General features: G+C 47.4%; 1 protein-coding gene across 1 annotated transcript in view; it reads left to right on the forward strand.

Annotated features, from left to right (window-relative positions):
• The window catches only part of LOC120059787 (kinesin-like protein KIF26B), a 177374-nt gene extending 157996 nt beyond the window's left edge, over nucleotides 1-19378 (forward strand). The window contains exons 12-21 of the mRNA XM_039008836.1: nucleotides 3265-3427; nucleotides 3684-3977; nucleotides 4146-4561; nucleotides 4774-4906; nucleotides 5089-5350; nucleotides 5514-7503; nucleotides 7561-8087; nucleotides 16509-16708; nucleotides 18620-18770; nucleotides 19230-19378. Coding sequence (XP_038864764.1) covers nucleotides 3265-3427; nucleotides 3684-3977; nucleotides 4146-4561; nucleotides 4774-4906; nucleotides 5089-5350; nucleotides 5514-7503; nucleotides 7561-8087; nucleotides 16509-16708; nucleotides 18620-18770; nucleotides 19230-19378 — 4285 coding nt within the window. The remainder of the gene's footprint in view (nucleotides 1-3264; nucleotides 3428-3683; nucleotides 3978-4145; nucleotides 4562-4773; nucleotides 4907-5088; nucleotides 5351-5513; nucleotides 7504-7560; nucleotides 8088-16508; nucleotides 16709-18619; nucleotides 18771-19229) is intronic.
• Nucleotides 19379-21766: the final 2388 nt, after the last annotated feature.

Raw genomic sequence — 21766 nt, forward strand, 5'->3', positions numbered from 1 at the left:
AGACAATTTAACAGACATAAGCCCATCAAATTGAGTGCACTGAGTTCTATCAGACAGATAGTTAGCAAACCATGCAACTGCATGCTCCGAAAGACCTACACTCAACAATCTCTGCCTCAGTATAGCATGATCAACTGTATCAAAAGCCTTAGAGAGATCAATAAAAAGTGAGACACAGTGCTGTTTTTTGTCAAGGGCTTCAGTGATATCATTTAAAACCTTCATGGCTGCTGTAATTGTGCTATGCTTCTTCCTGAAGCCCGATTGGTACATTGATAAAATAGAGTTAGTAAATAAAAACTCTTTTAGCTGTTCACTTACAAGGGTTTCAAGTATTTTCACCAGGGGTGACAGCTTTGAGATTGGCCTATAATTATTTAAAAGAGTTGGATCTCCCCCTTTTAAAAGTGGTAGGACAAATGCTGATTTCCAGATCTTTGGAATTTCATTACATTCCAGGGTTAGATTGAACAGATATGTAAGTGGTTCAGCTATGAAATCAGCTGCCAGATTTAAAAAGCAGGGATCCAAAACATCAGGACCTGCAGGCTTTCTTTGATCTAAGGATTTCAGGGCTTTATGTACCACCTGCACTGAGAATGGCAGAAAGCTAAAAGTTTGACCAGCTCTCACTGGTTCATCCACACAGGGTTGTACAGAGACAGAGGACACTGGTTCATCCACACAGGGCTGTACAGAGACAGAGGGCACTGAATCAAACAGCCTACCAGATGATACAAAGTGCTCATTGAAACAATTCAGCATTTCAGTTTTGTCATATATAGCAACAGAGTCCTTCAAAACACATGACGGTAATTCATTAACATTACTGTTACCAGACATAGACTTAATAGCATTCCAAAACTTTCTAGGGTCATTCAGGTTATCAGTGGTAACAGACATAAAATATTCAGACTTGGCCTTCCTGAGAAGAAAAGAACACTTGTTTCTTAACTGCCTAAAAATAAGCCAATCAGCATCAGAACAAGATTTCCTTGCTTTAGCCCAGGCTAGATTACGGTCGTGAATAATACAAGACAGCTCAGAAGAAAACCATGGATTATCCCGCCCTTTAACCCTGAACCTGCGGAATGGTGCATGTTTGTTTACTATTTGGAAAAACCCATCATGAAAGAATTTCCAGGCAGTTTCCACATCAGGGATAAGCTCAATCTTGCTCCAGTCAAAATAAAACAAATCATGAAAGAAAGCCTGCTCATTAAAACACTTCAAATTTCTCTTACGAATAAAACGTGGATTTGTCTTTGGAACCTTAGTATTTCTAACAGCAACAACAGCACAATGGTCACTTAAATCATTACAAAAAACACCAACCGCAGAATATTTATGTGGAACATTTGTCAATATCAAATCAATCAGGGTAGATTTATCTGGGCATTTAAGATTTGGGCGAGTGGGTGAATTAATCAACTGGGTAAGATTCATAGAATTACAAAACATTTTTAAATCATCAGACACCGGCTTTAACCAACACCAGTTGAGATCACCAATCAAGATCATTTCACTGTAAAGAAGTTTAGACATAAGGTGCGTCAAAGAAGAAAATGCATCACCAAGAGCAGAGGGGGGTCTATAACAGCCAATCACAGTTATAGAGAGGCCCTTTGAAACCTCAATATTTAAAGCAAGAAATTCCAACTGTTTACAAATAGTTTCAGACTTTGCCACACTTACATGGAATTTAGATTTTACATATATAGCCACACCCCCACCTTTCTTAACCCGATCTGTGCGATAAACATTGTAACCACTTATACAAATATCCTTATCAAAAATAGACTTGCTGAGCCAGGTTTCAGAAAACACAATTACATCAGCATCAGTTGATTTAGCCCAAATCCTAACCCCATCAATTTTTGACAACAGGCTGCGTACATTTAAATGAAAAATACCAAAACCAGATCTTGATTTAAAATCAGAGGGGGTTTGGAGACATTGCATATCAGGGCCAGGGTTAGGTTGCACGTTACCTGATATCAACAACAGAAGAATAACTAAGCACCTCTGTTTAATAACCTTGCACGGCTTCTCTTTTTTAAGAGACCTACTGCAAGCGAATTCTACAAGTGAGTTTCCAGACAATACAAAACAGTCATTTAAAACCATTAGACTTTGGTAGTGACACAAATTCGTACTGTTCACATCATGCCACAAATACATCGGCACTTGGACGAGTGGACCGAGTGAAAAAGAGCGAGTTCCTGCAGACAAAATGTCTAATGGACGCGAGAGTACATTGTCAGATGTACTCACCCTGCGACAATGTTCGTTTTCTCCAGAGTTCAGTAAAGTCATTGCGCAAAGCAATACCACGTAAATTGTCATTTTCTCTGACCAAAAAACAAGAGGCCAACGAAGGTAAGTGGAGAGAGGGACAGCGTGTATGTGAGTCAATGTGAGTGTTTGCGCGTGTGAGTAGATTGGGTGTTGAGGGCGATAGAGAGAACGGGTTGAGCTGCCACTGACAGCCAGGTGAAGAGCAAAAAGGAGCAGCTTGGACAAGACACTCCGCGGACGAAGGAGAAACTCAGGCCAGCCAGAGATAGGGTTACTTTGGTAAACTTCAAGTAATGAAGTGCCGAGTTGAGGAGGACCCGTGATCTTTACACCAGCAAAAATAAAATAGTTTGCACTACGCAACAACGAAGTTACGCAACCATAAATAAATAGATTATTAGTAGGTTAAAATGTACTAGTCACAAACAAACGACTTGACATGCTGCCATCTTGGATTTGCCATCTTTTCACTCTGTCACTTAGATTAGTATTATGGAGTAACTACAATGTTGTTGATCCATCCTCAGTTTTCTCCTATCACAACCATTAAACCCTCTAACTGTTTTAAAGTCACCATTGGCCTCATGGTGAAATCCCTGAGCGGTCTCCTTCCTCTCCGGCAACTGAGTTAGGAAGGACGCCTGTATCTTTGTAGTGACTGAGTGTATTGATACACCATCCAAAGTGAAACATAATATGTTCGTTTTGATAAACATAATATGTTCCTTTTGAGCATGAGCTTCATGCTCAAAAGGATATTCAATGTCTGCTTTTTTATTTTTTACACATCTACCAATCAGTGCCCTTCTTAGTGAGGCATTGGTAAACCTCCTGTGTGTGTGTGTGTGTGTGTGTGTGTGTGTGTGTGTGTGTGTGTGTGTGTGTGTGTGTGTGTGTGTGTGTGCCTTTACGTACTGTATGTGTGCTTATGTAACGTGTGTGTGTGATGTAACGTGTGTGTTCCAGGGACAGTAAGCTGTCCATGCTACTGAGAGAGTCGCTGGGCAACATGAACTGCCGGACTACCATGATCGCTCACATCTCCTCGTCGCCTAGCAACTTCTCTGACACGCTCTCCACGATCCAGATCGCCTCGCGCCTCCTCCGCATGAAGAAGAAGAAGACCAAAGTCAGCATGGTACATACATGATCATTTAAACAGTCATTCAAACAACCAGTACATTACATTGCTAATACATTTCACAGTTCTTTTTCAGTTCTTTTTTCTATATGTCCGTATTGATATTTCAGTAAAGAAGTTTACTTTCAGTATTAATGTAACTTGATGACAGTATTACAATGATAGGTCAATTAAATTCTAATTGGTTTATTTAAACAAATGTTTTTTTCTCTCATCCATTTTCACATCCCCCTCTCTCTTTCAGCAATACACGTCCAGTTCGTCAGGGGGTGAGAGTTCGTGTGAGGAGGGGCGTATGCGTCGCCCCACTCACCTGAGACCGTTCCACTCCCGTAGCTCTGCAGACTCAGACCTGCCTCTGCTGCACCTCTCCAGCGACCCAGACAACTACTCCAGCAGCGAGCAGTCCTGTGACACTGTCATCTATGTGGGTCCCAATGGGGGTGCCATCTCGGACCGTGAGCTGACCGACAATGAGGGACCGCCAGAGTTCGTCCCCATCGTCCCTGTTTTGCTGAAGAGCAAAGCCGAGTCTGGCGTCGAGCCGACTACGCCGCCTCTGCAGCAGCAGCAGACAGTACTCCCCCAGGCTCAGCTTGTCCCTACACAGACACACACCCAGCCCACTACCCTGCCTACCGAGCCCCTCAACGCCGTCAACCAGCCCCCGCTCCCCCTCCTCCAGCCCGCACTCCCTCTCCTCCAGCCCCTGGGTCATCCCCTGCCCCCCGTGCCAGAGGAAGGGGCGGAGTGCCTGAAGTGCAACACCTTCGCTGAGCTGCAGGAGCGTCTGGAGTGTATCGACGGGAGCGAGGAGGTGACAAAGCTCCCCTTCGAGGAGGTGCCGGCTAACAGGGGGGCTAAGCCCGACACCCTGGTTCCCCCAGGATCTGAGACGGAGCGTAAAGAAGGGGGGGTGGAGAAAGTAGAGCCCCTCAGGAGGATGTCCAACGACCAGCAGCTCCAGGAGATCAGGGAGGTGGTGGAGGAGGCAGAACTGGCCCAGACCATGATAGAGAGTCTGAGCCTGACCGGCAGCTGCAGTGTGACGGGTAGCAGTGGAGCAGGACATACCAACACCAACCCTCTACAGAGGGCCAAGAGTGCCAGCCTCCATGACAGGTAAGAACTATTTGTTTGTTTGTTTGGATCCCCATTAGCTGTTACACTGCAACAGCTACTCTCTGGAATCCACACGAAACACAACACAAAACCTACATTACATTTGTATAATTTTATCAACTGATTTATAATTTTTATGTATCTTGAAGGTATGTTTGTTCTTAATATCTTCCATTTTTTTATATTTCTATTCCTTTTTATTTGATTGACAGTCGTGAGTCTCTGAGCGCGGGCAGTAGCAGTGATGGTAAGCCCCGCCCCCTGGGCTCTCCTCGGCTGGGCATCGCATCTCTTACCAAGACCTCTGACTACAGACCTCCCTCCTCACCCTCACAGCGCTGCAAGGTACACTATCTGGCTTTGACACCTCTACTGTCTTTGGTTGTATTTATACAATTATTGTGTTGAGTTTTAACACTGACCTCATAAAATGCATTTTCATGAAAATGTACTGCATCACCGTAAAGCATCTTTGGGTCATTGAAAAGAGCTACATAATCCAATATATGATAATGATTATTATCCAGGTCTACACCCAGAAGGGTGTGATGCCGGGAACGCCCCCCTTGTCCTGCCAGAGTCTGTCTACTGCAGACAGCCTGGCTGCAGACAGTGTGAGGTCCTCTACAGAGTCCCTGCTGCAGCCGGTGTCCCTGTCCAGAACCTCCCCCGCGGGGATGAGTCCCTGGGTCCTCAAACGAACCAACTCCTCGTCTGCTAGCCTGGGGTCGGCTGACACGCTGTGTGATGAGAATGTTCCTCAGATTCCTCTGGATGGACGCAGGGATAGTAAGTCTTACTCTTCATTCTGTTACTGTGACTGATACAATCGTTTTTGAAGAAGGTTTTCACGTATGATACTGGTTTCCTTACATTTTCTCTCTTTTTCCCTGCTGTCCTTTCCTTGTCTGTTCCCTCTTTCTTCTTCCCATCTCTCGACTACCTCCCATAGCCCCAGCTCCAGCCCCCAACCACTCCTCCATCCCAGCCGACCCTAGCTCTCTGGAGGAAGACGAGCTGGTGTTCACCCTGGGGTGTAAGGAGGGGCTGGAGGTCCGGGGCCTGCTGGAGAGTGGCGGCCGTCCCACCAGCATCATTAGCTTCAGCAGCGACTGTTCCGTCACTGCCCTGGACTCGGGGTCCCGCCCTATCTCCATCAACAGCAGCATCAGCGAGGACCTGGAGCGCTATGGAATCAACACTACTGTCGTTGCTACGACCACCAGGGTGATCCCCATAACAACCGCCTCCGTCGCCGGAGTGATCGCCATGGCGGAGGTCAGCATGGCAAAGCTTCATGTGGAAGGAGAGGCGATGGCGGCGGTGCCTAGCCGACGGTCATCCATCTCATCATGGCTAAGTGACCTGAGTGTTGTTAGCGACGGAGATCAATCTCTGCACAGCTTCAGCCAGTCCCATGGACACGGGGAGGCTCTGGCCGAACCAGACCCCACACAGGTCCCTCTCTGTGGGGCAAAGGAGCAGGACGAGGCGTCCCTGGGTTATGGACGAAGGAAGACTCCTGAGAGTGAAGTAGCATTGTCTGGAGATGTAAAAGGGAAAGAGACTAAAGAGAGGCTGAAGAGACTGCCCCCCTCCCTGGGTAAGACCACCATCTCCCTCTCTGACATGCAGACCCTGGGGGTCTCCAGCAACTTCCTCCCCTTCAAGACCAACATTACAGTCCACCCCTGTGTGGCCGTCAAACCCATGGTCATACTCTCCTCCCTTACCAGGACTCACCTGCTGCCCAAGGACCCAGCCAAGACTGCCCCAGCCCTGGTCCTGGCCTCCATGTCCAGCGAGCTCAGCTTCGATGACCCCTGGATGAAGAGAGACGGGGTGGACGTGAGGCCCAAGGAGCTGGTGTGTGAGGTGAAGCCAGAGAAGTGGGTGGTGGATCCACCAGTCAAGACAGACCCAGCTAAGAGCAGCCAGGCCTGGCCCCAGGGCGATAGGGCCAGTAGGGTGGACAGTGGCTATGGAGGGGACCGTCACAGCTCCAGCAGCGGGGAGGCCATCTCCTCTCCAGACTCCTGTAAGAGGGTAGTGGACAGCTCTGAGATGGTGCTGGTCAGTTCTGGGCAGTGTCTGGTGACTCCTGTCTACTCTGCCGACATCCTGCGCACCGCCAGTCTGCCCCGTGGCTGGCACCGGCTCAACCGCCACGACGGCCTATATGAGGACCCACTAAGCTACGACGCTAACGGAGGAGGGGGGGAGTACCGAGGCCTGGGGGTCACCTCCTCCACCCCCTGTAGTCCCAGGGCGACCCTGGACCGAAGGGGGTATGCCGGTAAACATGGCCTGTTTTCCCGCCAGAAAGGTATCCCACCGCTGCCACCAGTACGCAAGTCCAGTCTGGACCAGAAGAACAGGGCAGGAGGCCCCCTCAGCCCCATGCACGCAGCCAGCCATGGCCTCTCCTTCTTGAGGAGTACCCCGGAGGACCTGGGCGTGCTTGGTGGAGGGAAACAGAAGGGGTGTAATGTGGAGAGCAGCAGGTTATTCAGTGCTAAACTAGAGCAACTGGCTAACAGAACCAACTCTCTGGGTCGGTCCCATGGAGATCACAGCTCTCATGGCCCCCACTACGACTGCCTCTCTTTGGAGAGGGGGGAGGCCCTCAGCTCCTTGGGCTGGAAGGTGGCAGCCGGAGGGGGGAGGGGGGACTGCACCATGCCCCGTACCGGACGCAGCCTCACCCGTGGCGGCTCATTGTCATCCTCCTCCCCTAAAGGAAACGGTTCCGGTAACAGCCCTGGCAGCGCTCCCCAGTCACCCAAGTCGAGCCAGTCCAAGATCTCAGCGGTCAGCAAGCTCCTGATGGCCAGCCCTAAGGCCCGGAGCCTGTCGGCCTCCAGCACCAAGACACTCAGCTTCTCCACCAAGTCTCTGCCCCAGTCTGTCAACCGCAGCTCCAGTCTGCCTCCCAACGGCAAGCCCCAGGCCCAGGGTCAGACCTCCACCCAGGGTCAGGGACAGAACCAGGCACCCAGCTCTGGCTCCTGGTCCACCCAGTCTCTGAGTCGCAACCGAGGGGGAGGCCTGGCCGCCAAGCTGCCTCTGAGAGCCGTCAACGGACGCATCTCCGAGCTGCTCCAGGGCAGCGGAGGCTCTCGATCCGCTGGTCACAACCGAGGAGGAAGCTCCGAGGCTGGGGAGGAGAGGGGCGCTGGAGGGGGTGGAGGTGGTGTCGGGGCACAGGGAGAGGAGAGACCCTTGGTAGTCCACACCCTCCCGTCTCCCTACAGTAAGATCACAGCGCCCAGGCGGCCGCATCGCTGCAGCAGCGGTCATGCCAGTGACAACAGCAGTGTTCTGAGTGGAGAGCTGCCCCCGGCCATGGGGAAGACAGCCCTATTCTACCACAGTGGGGGCAGCAGTGGCTATGAGAGCATGTTGAGGGACAGCGAGGCCACAGGAAGCACCTCCTCTGCCCAGGACTCTCTGAGCGAACACAGCTCAGCCACCAGCAGCAGCCGCCGCAGCCTCAAGAACAACAAGAAGAAGAACAACAGCACAGGTCAGCTCCTTTAATACTGCTTCCCAGTTATATTAATACTGCTTCCCAGTTATATTAATACTGCTTCCCAGTTATATTAATACTGCTTCCCAGTTATATTAATACTGCTTCCCAGTTATATTAATACTGCTTCCCAGTTATATTAATACCGCTTCCCAGTTATATTAATACCGCTTCCCAGTTATATTAATACCGCTTCCCAGTTATATTAATACTGCTTCCCAGTTAGATTAATACTGCTTCCCAGTTATATTAATACTGCTTCCCAGTTATATTAATACTGCTTCCCAGTTATATTAATACCGCTTCCCAGTTATATTAATACCGCTTCCCAGTTATATTAATACCGCTTCCCAGTTATATTAATACCGCTTCCCAGTTAGATTAATACTGCTTCCCAGTTATATATTTTGCTCATAGGGCTTCCTTTCCTTTGTTTTTTTTCTCTGTTCAATTTATATAAACCACTGAAATTGTCTTTTTTACTTCTTTATTAAACGGTTAACACTTTATTTGCTCAGTCCCATTACAGATGGTTCATAGATGTTCAACAAATGGTTAAACTAACACGAACCCTAGTAACATAGCTAGCATTCACATACTCAACCTCCAGTGCATACTCTGTCTTGAATAGAAAAAAATAACAATATTCAGTTTCACCTCTCTTCATCACCTCATCCCTCCCTCTCTGCTGAGAGGTTGGTAGTGAGAGTGGTCTCTTTGGGCAGACAGACGGCAGGGTTCCATGGTGGGTGGACCCAGGAAACCAATGTACCCTCTTCATTCCTCCCTCTCCTTCCCTCTCTCCCTTCCTATCTCTCCCTTCCTATCTCTCCCTTCCTATCTCTCCCTTCCTATCTCTCCCTTCCTCTCACTCCCTTCCTATCTCTCCCTTCCTTCCTCCCTCTCCCTTCCTCCTTCCCCTCTCTCCCTTCCTCTCTCTCCCTTCCTCCCTCTCCCTTCTTTCCTCCCTCTCCCTTCCTCCTCCCTCCCTCTCCCTTCCTTCCTCCCTCCCTCTCCCTTCCTTCCTCCCTCTACCTTGCTCTCTCTCCCTCTACCTTGCTCTCTCTCCCTTCCTCTACTTCTCCCTTCCTCTACCTCGCCCTTCCTCCCCTCCCTTACCCTCCTCCCCTTGTAGGCTGGGCCCCCTTGACATCCTCTACCTCTCCAAAGCTGCCCTACATCCCCTCAACCCCCCACCCACCCCACCATCCAGAGGTACAGTGAGAGGGAACAGTGAGGCTTGTCTATGGTTGATTTAGACTAGCAGAACCCTGCCTGTGGCTGCTCTAGCAGAGAGAGAGAGAGAGGAAGGGGGATGGAGGATAGAGAGAGGCTTGCATGGGAAAATATGTTACATAGGTTTCCAGTTAAGGGTCTTATGTATGGTTGCTTTTTTTTCTGGAAAATTGTATTTTCTCTCTCTCACTCTCAATTCAATTAAATGCAGGTATTATTTGGCATGGGAAACACATGTTTACATTGGCAAAGCAAGTGAAATAGATAATAAACAATAATAAAAATGAACAGTAAACATCACAAAGTTCCAAAGGAATAAAGACATTTCAGACGCGGAATGAGGAAGAACTCAGTTTGTTGTTTTGGAAAGTTTGTTCTTTTCAAAGTGTTTTGAAAAGTTTCTTAGTAGCTAACTTTTGAGTTTGGATCCCGTGACACAATTGGCATCAGTTGCTGGGACTGCTACTCTCTGTTCAGTGATCCTGCTGACCAAGGCCGTGTCTGAGCAGCTATTTAGCGTAGCATCTAGCCTAGCTGCTAGCGAGCTGCCTTTCAAGCTAACAGGGTTTTCTTGAGGGCTTGAACGCAGCCTGCGACGTGGTTAGCCATTGTGGCTGGGACCGCAGATTGTCCCGTGTTTATGGCTGTCTAGATCCCTGCTGGTTGTTGTTGCTTTCAATCTTCCCTGCGACCTGCCCTGTCTGGAGCTGAGAGGAGTAACAGTATAACCTGCCCTGTCTGGAGCTGAGAGGAGTAACAGTATAACCTGCCCTGTCTGGAACTGAGAGGAGTAACAGTATAACCTGCCCTGTCTGGAACTGAGAGGAGTAACAGTATAACCTGCCCTGTCTGGAACTGAGAGGAGTAACAGTATAACCTGTCCTGTCTGGAACTGAGAGGAGTAACAGTATAACCTGCCCTGTCTGGAACTGAGAGGAGTAACAGTATAACCTGTCCTGTCTGGAACTGAGAGGAGTAACAGTATAACCTGCCCTGTCTGGAACTGAGAGGAGTAACAGTATAACCTGCCCTGTCTGGAACTGAGAGGAGTAACAGTATAACCTGTCCTGTCTGGAACTGAGAGGAGTAACAGTATAACCTGCCCTGTCTGGAGCTGAGAGGAGTAACAGTATAACCTGTCCTGTCTGGAACTGAGAGGAGTAACAGTATAACCTGTCCTGTCTGGAACTGAGAGGAGTAACAGTATAACCTGTCCTGTCTGGAGCTGAGAGAAGTAACAGTATAACCTGCCCTGTCTGGAACTGAGAGGAGTAACAGTATAACCTGTCCTGTCTGGAACTGAGAGGAGTAACAGTATAACCTGTCCTGTCTGGAACTGAGAGGAGTAACAGTATAACCTGTCCTGTCTGGAACTGAGAGGAGTAACAGTATAACCTGTCCTGTCTGGAACTGAGAGGAGTAACAGTATAACCTGTCCTGTCTGGAACTGAGAGGAGTAACAGTATAACCTGTCCTGTCTGGAGCTGCGAGGAGTAACAGTATAACCTGTCCTGTCTGGAGCTGAGAGGAGTAACAGTATAACCTGTCCTGTCTGGAACTGAGAGGAGTAACAGTATAACCTGCCCTGTCTGGAACTGAGAGGAGTAACAGTATAACCTGCCCTGTCTGGAACTGAGAGGAGTAACAGTATAACCTGTCCTGTCTGGAACTGAGAGGAGTAACAGTATAACCTGCCCTGTCTGGAGCTGAGAGGAGTAACAGTATAACCTGTCCTGTCTGGAACTGAGAGGAGTAACAGTATAACCTGTCCTGTCTGGAACTGAGAGGAGTAACAGTATAACCTGTCCTGTCTGGAGCTGAGAGAAGTAACAGTATAACCTGCCCTGTCTGGAACTGAGAGGAGTAACAGTATAACCTGTCCTGTCTGGAACTGAGAGGAGTAACAGTATAACCTGTCCTGTCTGGAACTGAGAGGAGTAACAGTATAACCTGTCCTGTCTGGAACTGAGAGGAGTAACAGTATAACCTGTCCTGTCTGGAACTGAGAGGAGTAACAGTATAACCTGTCCTGTCTGGAACTGAGAGGAGTAACAGTATAACCTGTCCTGTCTGGAGCTGCGAGGAGTAACAGTATAACCTGTCCTGTCTGGAGCTGAGAGGAGTAACAGTATAACCTGTCCTGTCTGGAGCTGCGAGGAGTAACAGCGTAACCTGTCCTGTCTGGAACTGAGAGGAGTAACAGTATAACCTGTCCTGTCTGGAACTGAGAGGAGTAACAATATAACCTGCCCTGTCTGGAGCTGCGAGGAGTAACAATATAACCTGCCCTGTCTGGAGCTGCGAGGAGTAACAATATAACCTGCCCTGTCTGGAGCTGCGAGGAGTAACAGCGTAACCTGTCCTGTCTGGAACTGAGAGGAGTAACAGCGTAACCTACATTGCTACCATGACAAAGACCAAAGCCGGTGGGAGTACCGTTGAGGACAGTGGCGTCTCTATCAGAGGTGAAGGGTCTTTTAAACGAAGAAAAATAGTTATTTAAGCAGTAGTTAGTACAACAAGAAAATAGCTTCAAGGTGGATTCTCGTAATAAAATAATGGACGACCTGGCCAGAGAGGTCCAGAAGAACAGTTTGCAGTTCTCCCAGGATCAGCTCTATGTGTTTAAACAGGAGAACGGCAAGATGACAGCAATCTGTAAGTCATTGAGAGAGGACCTCAGTTCTGTATCTGAATCCATGATAACAATGACAGAGAAATTAGTTTATCTCGAGGGACAATCAAGGCGGAACAACATGGTTGTGGACGGAATTGCAGAATCTCCACATGAGACCTGGATGGAATCTGAGGTGAGGGAAATGATCTCAGAGAAACTGAAGATGGACCACAGGAAGATTGAGGTGGAGCGCACCCACAGAACTGGAAGACCCACCGCCGGCCCAGGTGACAGGCCCAGGCCCATAGTGGTCAAGTTCCTGAGGTTGAAGGACGAGGTAGCTGTTCTGGAAAGAACTAAGAACTTGAGAGGAATGTATATCTTCCTCAACCAGGACTATCCTGAAGCTGTGCGCCAGAAGAGGAAAGAACTTATCCCAGCCATGAAAGCTGCCAGAGCGCGTGGGGACATTGTTTACATCTGGTATGACAGGCTCATTGTCCACCCTCCCTCCCAGAAGCCTGGAAGGGATGAGAGAGCCAAGCCTATGGGTTTGCAGCTTCAACCCTGCAGCACACACACACACACACACACACACACACACACACACACACACACACACACACACACACACACACACACACACACACACACACTTATACACAACAATTGATTAATGGACTGCTGAATGTATTTATTTTTTTTTGCTCTTTTCCATATTATGTCTATCTCTGATAAGATACCCAGGAAAGGGCTGAAAATAGCACATATTAATATAAGTAGCCTTATAAATAAGGTTCATGAAATCAATAACTTGCTAACATCAGATAACATTTATATTAGCCATTTGAATACAGCAGTAGCAATACAAGGATATAACATCTATAGAGACAGGAATGCTTATGGAGGAGGTGTTGCTCTATATATTCAGATCCATATCCCTGTAACGCTTAGAGAAGCTCTTATGTCAAGTGTTATTGAAGTGTTGTGGTTGCAGGTTCACTTGGCACATCTAAAGCCTTTTCTTTTGGGGTGTTGCTATAGGCCACCAAGTGCTAACAGTCAGTATCTAAATAATATGTGTGAAATGCTTGATAGTGTATCTGATGTAAACAGAGAGGTCTACTTTCTTGGGGACTTGAATATTGACTGGTTTTCATCAAGCTGTCTGCTCAAGAGGAAGCTTCTCACTGTAATCAGTGCCTGTAATCTGGTTCAGGTTATTCATCAACCTACCAGGGTGTTTACAAACACTACAGGAACAAGATCATCCACATGTTTCGATCACATTTTTTCTAATACTGTAGACCTTTGTTCTTAAGCTGTATCCGTACCCATTGGATGCAGTGATCACAATATAGTGGCTATATCCAGGAAAGCCAAAGTTCCAACAGCTGGGCCTTAAATAGTGTAGAAGAGATCATACAAAATATTTTTCTGTGACTCTTACGTGGATGATGTTAAAAATATTTGTTGGTCTGATGTGATTAATGAGGAGCATCCAGACACTGCACTTGATTAATTTATGAAATTGCTTCTTCCAATTATTGATGAACATGCATCTGTTAAGAAACTGACTGTTAGAACTGTTAAGGCTCCATGGATTGATGAGGAATTGAACAACTGTATGGTTGAAAGAGATGGGGCAAAAGGAGTGGCTAATAAGTCTGGCTGCACATCTGACTGGCTGACTTACTGCAAATTGAGAAATGATGTGACTAAACTCAACAAAAAGAAGAAGAAACTGTATTATGAAGCCAAGATCAATGATGTAAAGAAGATCAATGATGTAAAGAAGATCAATGATGTAAAGAAGATCAATGATGTAAAGAAGATCAATGATGTAAAGAAGATCAATGATGTAAAGAAGATCAATGATGTAAAGAAAATCAATGATGTAAAGAAAATCAATGATGTAAAGAAGATCAATGATGTAAAGAAGATCAATGATGTAAAGAAGATCAATGATGTAAAGAAGATCAATGATGTAAAGAAGATCAATGATGTAAAGAAGATCAATGATGTAAAGAAGATCAATGATGTAAAGAAGATCAATGATGTAAAGAAGATCAATGATGTAAAGAAGATCAATGATGTGAAGAAGATCAATTATGTAAAGAAGATCAAAGATGTAAAGAAGATCAAAGATCAACGATGGAGAAAACTTTGGTATAACTTTCAATGAAATTATGGGCGTAAAGACATTCAACTCCATCTTTCATCGAATCAGATGAGACAGACGCCTCACAAGTCCTCAACAGGCAGCTTCATTAAATAGGACTCGCATGTCTCCAGTCTCAACGTCAACAATGAAGAGGCGACTCCGAGATGCTGGCCTTCTAGGCACCTAGAAGGTAGTCTTGGGGACATTCAATGGTGTGTGCCTTTCCAAATCATGTCCAATCAATTGAATGTACCACAGGTGTACTCCAATCATGTTGTAGAAACATCTTAAGAATGATCAATGGAAACAAGATGCACCTGTGCTCAATTTCGAGTCTCATAGCAAAGGGTCTGAATACTTATGTAAATGTGATATTTTTTTTGTTTGTATGTACCAAAATTGTAAAAACCTGTTTTCGCTTTGTCATTATGGGGTGTTGTGTGTAGATATATGTAATCCATTTTAGAATAAGGCTGTAACGTAACAAAATGTGGAGAAGGGGTCTGAATGCTTTCTGAATGCACTGTAAATATGGGTTGTATTCACAATGGTGTTTGTTCCTAACTGGTTGCCCTTTTCTTGTGGTAACAGGTCACAAATCTTGCTGCTATGATGGCACACTGTGGTATTTCACCCAGTAGATATGGGAGTATATCAATATGTGATTTATTTTGGAATTCTTTGTGGGTCTGTGTAATCTGAGGGAAATATGTGTCTCTAATATGGTCATACATTTGGCAGGAGGTTAGGAAGTATAGCTCAGTTTCCACCTCATTTTGTGGGTAGTGTGCACATAGCCTGTCTTCTCTTGAGAGCCAGGTCTACCTATGGCGGCCTTTCTCAATAGCAAGGCTAAGCTCACTGAGTCTGTACATAGTCAAACGTTCTCCTTAAGTTTGGGTCAGTCACAGTGGTCAGGTATTCTGCCACTGTGTACTCTCTGTTTAGGGCCAAATAGCATTCTAGTTTGCTCAGTTTTTTTGTAAATTTTTGCCAATGTGTCAAGTAATTATCTTTTTGTTTTCTCATGATTTGGTTGGGTCTAATTGTGTTGCTGTCCTGTGGGTCTGTTTGTGAACAGAGCCCCAGGACCAGCTTGCTTAGGGGACTCTTCTCCAGGTTCATCTCTCTGTAGGTGATGGCTTTGTTATGGAAGGTTTGGGAATCACTTCCTTTTAGGTGGTTGTAAAATTTATCTGCTCTTTTCTGGATTTGTATAATTAGCGGGTATCGGCCTAATTCTGCTTTGCATGCATTATTTGGTGTTTCTCTCGCTCTCTCTCTCTCGCTCTCTTTCTCTTGCTCGCTTTCTCTCTCTCTCCATTGTGCCCTGCTGCAGTAGACAGTAATAAGGTACAAATGGGTGACTCGTGGTGAGTCAGAGCAGATCTGTCTGGGTGACTTTTCTATAACCTGGGAGACAGAGAGACAGTCAGAACCTCTTACCCTGTGTGTGAATTCATAAAAAGTGTCTGCCAATGTCTATGCAAATGTACATTCCAGCACAGTGGTCAGATAAGAGGGACTGACAAAATGCACTCCTCTCTCTCCCTCTCTTTCTCTTTTCTCCTCTTGTCTACTCCTCTCTCCCCCTCTTTCTCTTTTCTCCTCTTGTCTACTCCTCTCTCCCTCTCTTTCTCTTTTCTCCTCTTGTCTACTCCTCTCTCTTTCTCTTTTCTCCTCTTGTCTACTCCTCTCTCCCCCTCTCTTTCTCTTTTCTCCTCTTGTCTACTCCTCTCTCCCTCTCTTTCTCTTTTCTCCTCTTGTCTACTCCTCTCTCTTTCTCTTTTCTCCTCTTGTCTACTCCTCTCTCCCCCTCTCTTTCTCTTTTCTCCTCTTGTCTACTCCCCTCTCTTTCTCTTTTCTCCTCTTGTCTACTCCTCTCTCCCCCTTTGTTTCTCTTTTCTCCTCTTGTCTACTCCTCTCTCCCCCTCTCTTTCTCTTTTCTCCTCTTGTCTACTCCTCTCTCTTGTCTTGTGTTCAGTTCTGTTCTTCTGCGTCTTCTCCCAGTCTCTTTTCTTCTCTACTGTTCTCTCCTCTCCTCTGCTCTCAACTCCCCTCTCCTCCCCGGCTCTCCCTCTGGAACTCATGAGTACTGGATTAGTGTAGTTGTCAGTATGCTGGTGTTCTGACCCAGTCACAGATGTAGAAATGTGTTCTGTCACAGTCACAATGTAGAGATGTGTCCTGTTGGTGATAAGAGACAACATCTACTCAATTCTACAACTTCTGATGAATGCTTCTTCATGTGTTTTATGTTTTTCTATGTTGAGCATTTAAATTAAAATTGATACATTCTACTTAGCAACAACTATACCGAAAAGTAATATTATTCTCCTAGTATCCCAATTAACTGTATGTCTGTGTGTGTGTGTGTGTGTGTGTGTGTGTGTGTGTCCAGGTACCCAGCGTCGTCGTCTGATTCCCAGCCTGACCCCAGACTCGTCCTCTCCGGTCAGGAAGCCTGCCATCAGCCCAGGTGTACGCTGGGTAGACGGGCCGCTACGCCCTGCCCCCAGGGGAACCACAGAACCCTTCGAAATAAAGGTCTACGAGATAGACGACGTGGAGCGCATGCAGAGGAGAGAGAAAGGCAACAAGGTGAGACAGAGAGAGATGGAGACAGAGAGAGATAAAGAGAGAGATGGAGACAGAGAGAGATAAAGAGAGAGATGGAGACAGAGAGAGATAAAGAGAGAGATGGAGACAGAGAGAGAGAGATGGAGATGGAGAGAGATGGAGATGGAGAGAGATGGAGATAGATGGAGACAGAGAAAGATGGAGGGAGAAAGAGAAAGATGGAGGGAGGGAGAAAGAGAAAGATGGAGGGAGAAAGAGAAAGATGGAGGGAGGGAGAGATGGAGATGGAGGGAGAGATGAGATGGAGGGAGAGATGGAGATGGAGGGAGAGATGGAGATGGAGGGAGGGAGAGAAAGATGGGGGGAGAGAGGGAGAGATGGAGGGAGGGAGAGATGGAGATGGAGGGAGAGATGGAGATGGAGGGAGAGATGGAGATGGAGGGAGAGATGGAGATGGAGGGAGAGATGGAGATGGAGGGAGAGATGGAGATGGAGGGAGGGAGAGATGGAGGGAGGGAGATGGAGGGAGGGAGAGTGGAGCGAGGGAGAGTGGAGCGAGGGAGAGTGGAGCGAGGGAGAGTGGAGCGAGGGAGAGTGGAGGGAGGGAGAGTGGAGGGAGGGAGAGATGGAGATGGAGGGAGAGATGGAGATGGAGGGAGAGATGGAGATGGAGAGACCCTAACCTCTCTCTCTCTCCCCCCACCTCTCTCTCCCTCCCTTTCTCCCCCACCTCTCTCTCTCTCTCTCTCTCCCCCACCTCTCTCTCTCTCTCTCTCTCTCCCCACCTCTCTCTCTCTCCCCACCTTTCTCTCTCTCTCCCTCCCTCTCTCTCCCCACCTCTCTCTCCCTCCCCTCCCTTTCTCTCTCCCATTCTCTCTCCCCACCTTTCTCTCTCTCTCTCCCCACCTTTCTCTCTCTCTCTCCCCACCTTTCTCTCTCTCTCCCTCCCTCTCTCCCCCCACCTCTCTCTCCCTCCCTTTCTCTCTCCCATTCTCTCTCCCCACCTTTCTCTCTCCCCACCTTTCTCTCTCCCCACCTTTCTCTCTCTCTCTCTCTCCCCACCTTTCTCTCTCTCTCCCTCCCTCTCTCTCCCTCCCTTTCTCCCCCACCTCTCTCTCTCCCTCCCTTTCTCTCCCCACCTCTCTCTCTCCCTCCCTTTCTCTCCCCCCCTCTCTCTCTCTCTCTCTCTCTCCCCACCTCTCTCTCTCCCCACTCTCTCTCTCCCCCCACCTCTCTCTCCCTCCCGTTCTCCCCCCACCCCTCTCTCTCCCTCCCTTTCTCTCCCCACCTCTCTCTCTCTCTCTCTCTCTCTCTCCCCACCTCTCTCTCTCTCCCCCCACCTCTCTCTCTCTCCCCCCACCTCTCTCTCTCTCTCTCTCTCCCCCACCTCTCCATCTCTCTCTCTCTCCCCCACCTCTCTATATCTGTCTCTCTCCCCACCTCTCCATCTCTCTCTCTCTCCCCCACCTCTCTCTCCCTCCCTTTCTCTCCCCACCTCTCTCTCTCCCCACCTCTCTCTCTCTCCCTCCCTTTCTCCCCCCACCTATCTCTCTCCCTCCCTTTCTCCCCCACCCCCTCTCTCTCTCTCCCCACCCCTCTCTCCCCACCTCTCTCTCTCCTCCACCTCTCTCTCTCTCTCCCCCCTCTCTCTCCCTCTCTCTTTTTCCCCCCACCTCTCTCTCCCCCCCACCTCTCTCTCTGCCCCCCACCTCTCTCTCCCCCCCCACATCTATCTCTCCACCACCTCTCTCGCTCTCTCTCCCCCTTCTCTCTCTCTCTCCCTCCCTTTCTCCCACCACCTCTCTCTCTCTCTCCCCACCTCTCTCTCCCCACCTCTATTTCTGTCTCTCCCCCCCACCTCTCTCTCTCTCTTCCCACCTCTCCCTCCCCTCATTTCTTTGTATCCCCCTCTCTTCTCCGTGTCTCCATCAGGAGGTGGTTTATTTCAGTGCTAAGCTGAAGATCTTGGAAAACAGGCAGCAGCGGATATCCGAGGTCCGAGCCAAGTACGACTGGCTGAAGAAAGAGCTGGAACAGACCAAGCAGCACCTGATGCTGGAGCCAGACAAATGGACCACTGAATGTAAGTGTGTGCGTGTGCGTGTGCGCGCGTGTGTGTGTGTGTGTGTGTGTGTGTGTGTGTGTGTGTGTGTGTGTGTGTGTGTGTGTGTGTGTGTGTGTGTGTGTGTGTGTGTGTGTGTGTGTGTGTGTGTGTGTGTGTCATACTTGCTTGCATTTCAGCCACAGCCTTGACACCTACAGTAATCGTTCTGGTAAATGTTAGGGAGCTCAATGTTTCTCTACCTGCTACACCTATCATTGACACCTGTGTGTTCCCCTGTCCACCCACTGGAGAACATCCCTTCTTCTAGAAATGTCCTTTCTACTCATTGTAATGATATGGCCTCTCTCTGCTCCTGGTTGTAACATATCTCGGTCTCTCTGTCTCTGTTCCTGTCACATGGCTGTAACATATGTCCATCTCTCCTCCCCTGTAGCATGGCTGTAACATAATGTCTATCTCTCTGTCCCCTCCCCATAGTTGACCTGCAGCAGACGTTTGAGGTGGACTCTCTGGAGTACCTGGAGGCTCTAGAGGTGATGACAGACAGACTGGAAACCAGGGTCAACTTCTGCAAGGCTCACCTCATGATGGTCACCTGCTTCGACGTCACCTGCCGACGCAGGTAGAACAAAGAACGGACAGGCGGACCACACCTCCTCTAGGACTCTTAGGACTCATGGAAAGTGGAGACAACACAGCAGGAAGACAGGGATGGAGCAGAGGGAGGAATTTCCCTGAGGAGGTGCAGAGGCAGATGGAGACAAAGGCATGCGGAGAAGGGAGCGAGAGAAGAGGAGGAGGAAGAAAAGGAGGAGGAGAGAGATTGTTTTAAAGAAGGAGTGTATCCGCCACCGGACAGGAAGATCACTTTTACAGAGCAGTTGTTGGAGTTTGTAAATAAAGTTTTGCTTGCTTTGAATAAGGCCTGGCTGACGGACGGCTATTAGTCACGTGGGGAAACAAAGAGAAAAGAATGACAGAAAGGCAAGAAAACCAACCATGTGTGAGAGAGACAAGTGCCTTGCGAACACTTTGACATCTGAAACATTTCTCCTGTGTTTGTGTACAAACGGTGCTAGCTGAAAAAATGATAGATCTCAAAAGTCAAAATAATATGAAAGGGTTTCACTCTGTTTCCTCTCCCTGCCTCGCTGTTCTCAGTGGTTTGTACTTCTATAGTTCTACACTAGTTATGATGCAACATATGAACTGTTACGTGTTCGTTTTTCTACCTCTTTTGTTATTTCCTGAAGAAAGTGGGACCACACAAAGTGCTTTAGGGGATGCTATATACAGGTGTAGGATCTTCATTTGAGACAGTTTTCTACAGCAGGAAAATAATCCTGCAGCCACAGGAAATGTGAATTATTATGTGGATTAAAATTAACATACACTTTTGTAGGGGTTGATTACATTTTTCGTAAGGGAAAATCAAGTCTGACTTTTCTAAGTATAAATTACAAACTTCAGAAGCCTTTTTAAACCCCAAATACACTACAAGTTTAAAATGTCCTGCATTGCAGGAAAGTTCTCCTGCAACAGGGTGATCAAATGAAGATCCTACATCTGTAAGGACAGACAATGTGAATGGTGGTGGTGAAATGCTAAGCCAAAACATGGTTTATTTTATGGACCATTGATTTCCTTGTCACCACTCGGGCTATGGTTTTGGCACCCGAAGTGTTCAGTTGTGGGTTCAGGCCTACCGTACACCAATCCCCCCTCCCACTAACACCTTGACTAGACCGTCCACATTGCGTTCGTGAGTGTTGCAAAATAAATGGTCACACTTTATTTGGATCGTTTGGATAGCATCTGTAGATGCTCTACTATCATGTCATACTATCAACAAACTAGCTGTTGATAAGAAACGGATTGCTAAGGTTACGGTTACACATATATGTTATTCAATAATTTCATCCAAACTGCATATCCAGCTGCTAAAATATAACTTTATTTGAGAAGCTGGAAACGATTCAAGTTCCGCCTCTCTCATCTACTCATTGGTTTTCACAAGCATACTAACCCATGTGGGTGATTGAAAGATGAGAGGAGAGATTCATCAAAGATAACTGTAGCTAGTTTGTCCTGGGAGATAAACATTGGGTTGTTATTTTAACTGAATTGCATATGGTCCATTTTATTCCTGGATCTTTGTCGAATTGTGTGTTTCTCTACTCTGACGATTAATTCCCAGATAAAAGGGGAAACCTCGTTAGTTTTTAGTTAGTATGTCCCCACATTAATATAGCTGGTTCAGTTGTTTTTGGTATTTTAATTAACCTGCGTGTCATGATCTCGTCTGGTGGGGACAGACAAAATCAACATGCGCACGTTGGCATGCGCAGGGCCGGTTTGGTTAAGGTGTGAAGGTGATCAAGAGGTACAGAGAGACGTCAACTAGAAGGGAGGAGAGATGGATGGAGGAGAAAATGCTAGAAGAAAATAGTAGCATTATAAAACATAATAAATACCATAGAGGGAATGGGTGTAACTATGTGATTCATGGGTTAAAGTGAAGCTGTCCTACAGTATTCTATAGGTCTAAGGCTGCATTTACACAGGCAGCCCGATTCTGATCTGTTTTACACTAATTGATCCTTTGACCAATCACATCAGATCTTTTTCAGAGCTGAAACTGATAGATCAAAAGACCAATTAGGTAAAAAAAATGAAAAGATCAGAATTGGACTAATCTGAGCGTAGAGGAAAACCTCCCATTCACTCTGCTTGGTGCCACTGTCATGGTGCATTCACTCTGCTTGGTGCCACTGTCATGGTGCATTCACTCTGCTTGGTGCCACTGTCATGGTGCATTCACTCTGCTTGGTGCCACTGTCATGGTGCATTCACTCTGCTTGGTGCCACTGTCATGGTGCATTCACTCTGCTTGGTGCCACTGTCATGGTGCATTCACTCTGCTTGGTGCCACTGTCATGGTGCATTCACTCTGCTTGGTGCCACTGTCATGGTGCATTCACTCTGCTTGGTGCCACTGTCATGGTGCATTCACT

Source organism: Salvelinus namaycush, chromosome 15 (genome assembly GCF_016432855.1).
Source record: "Salvelinus namaycush isolate Seneca chromosome 15, SaNama_1.0, whole genome shotgun sequence".
Lineage (NCBI taxonomy): Eukaryota > Metazoa > Chordata > Actinopteri > Salmoniformes > Salmonidae > Salvelinus > Salvelinus namaycush.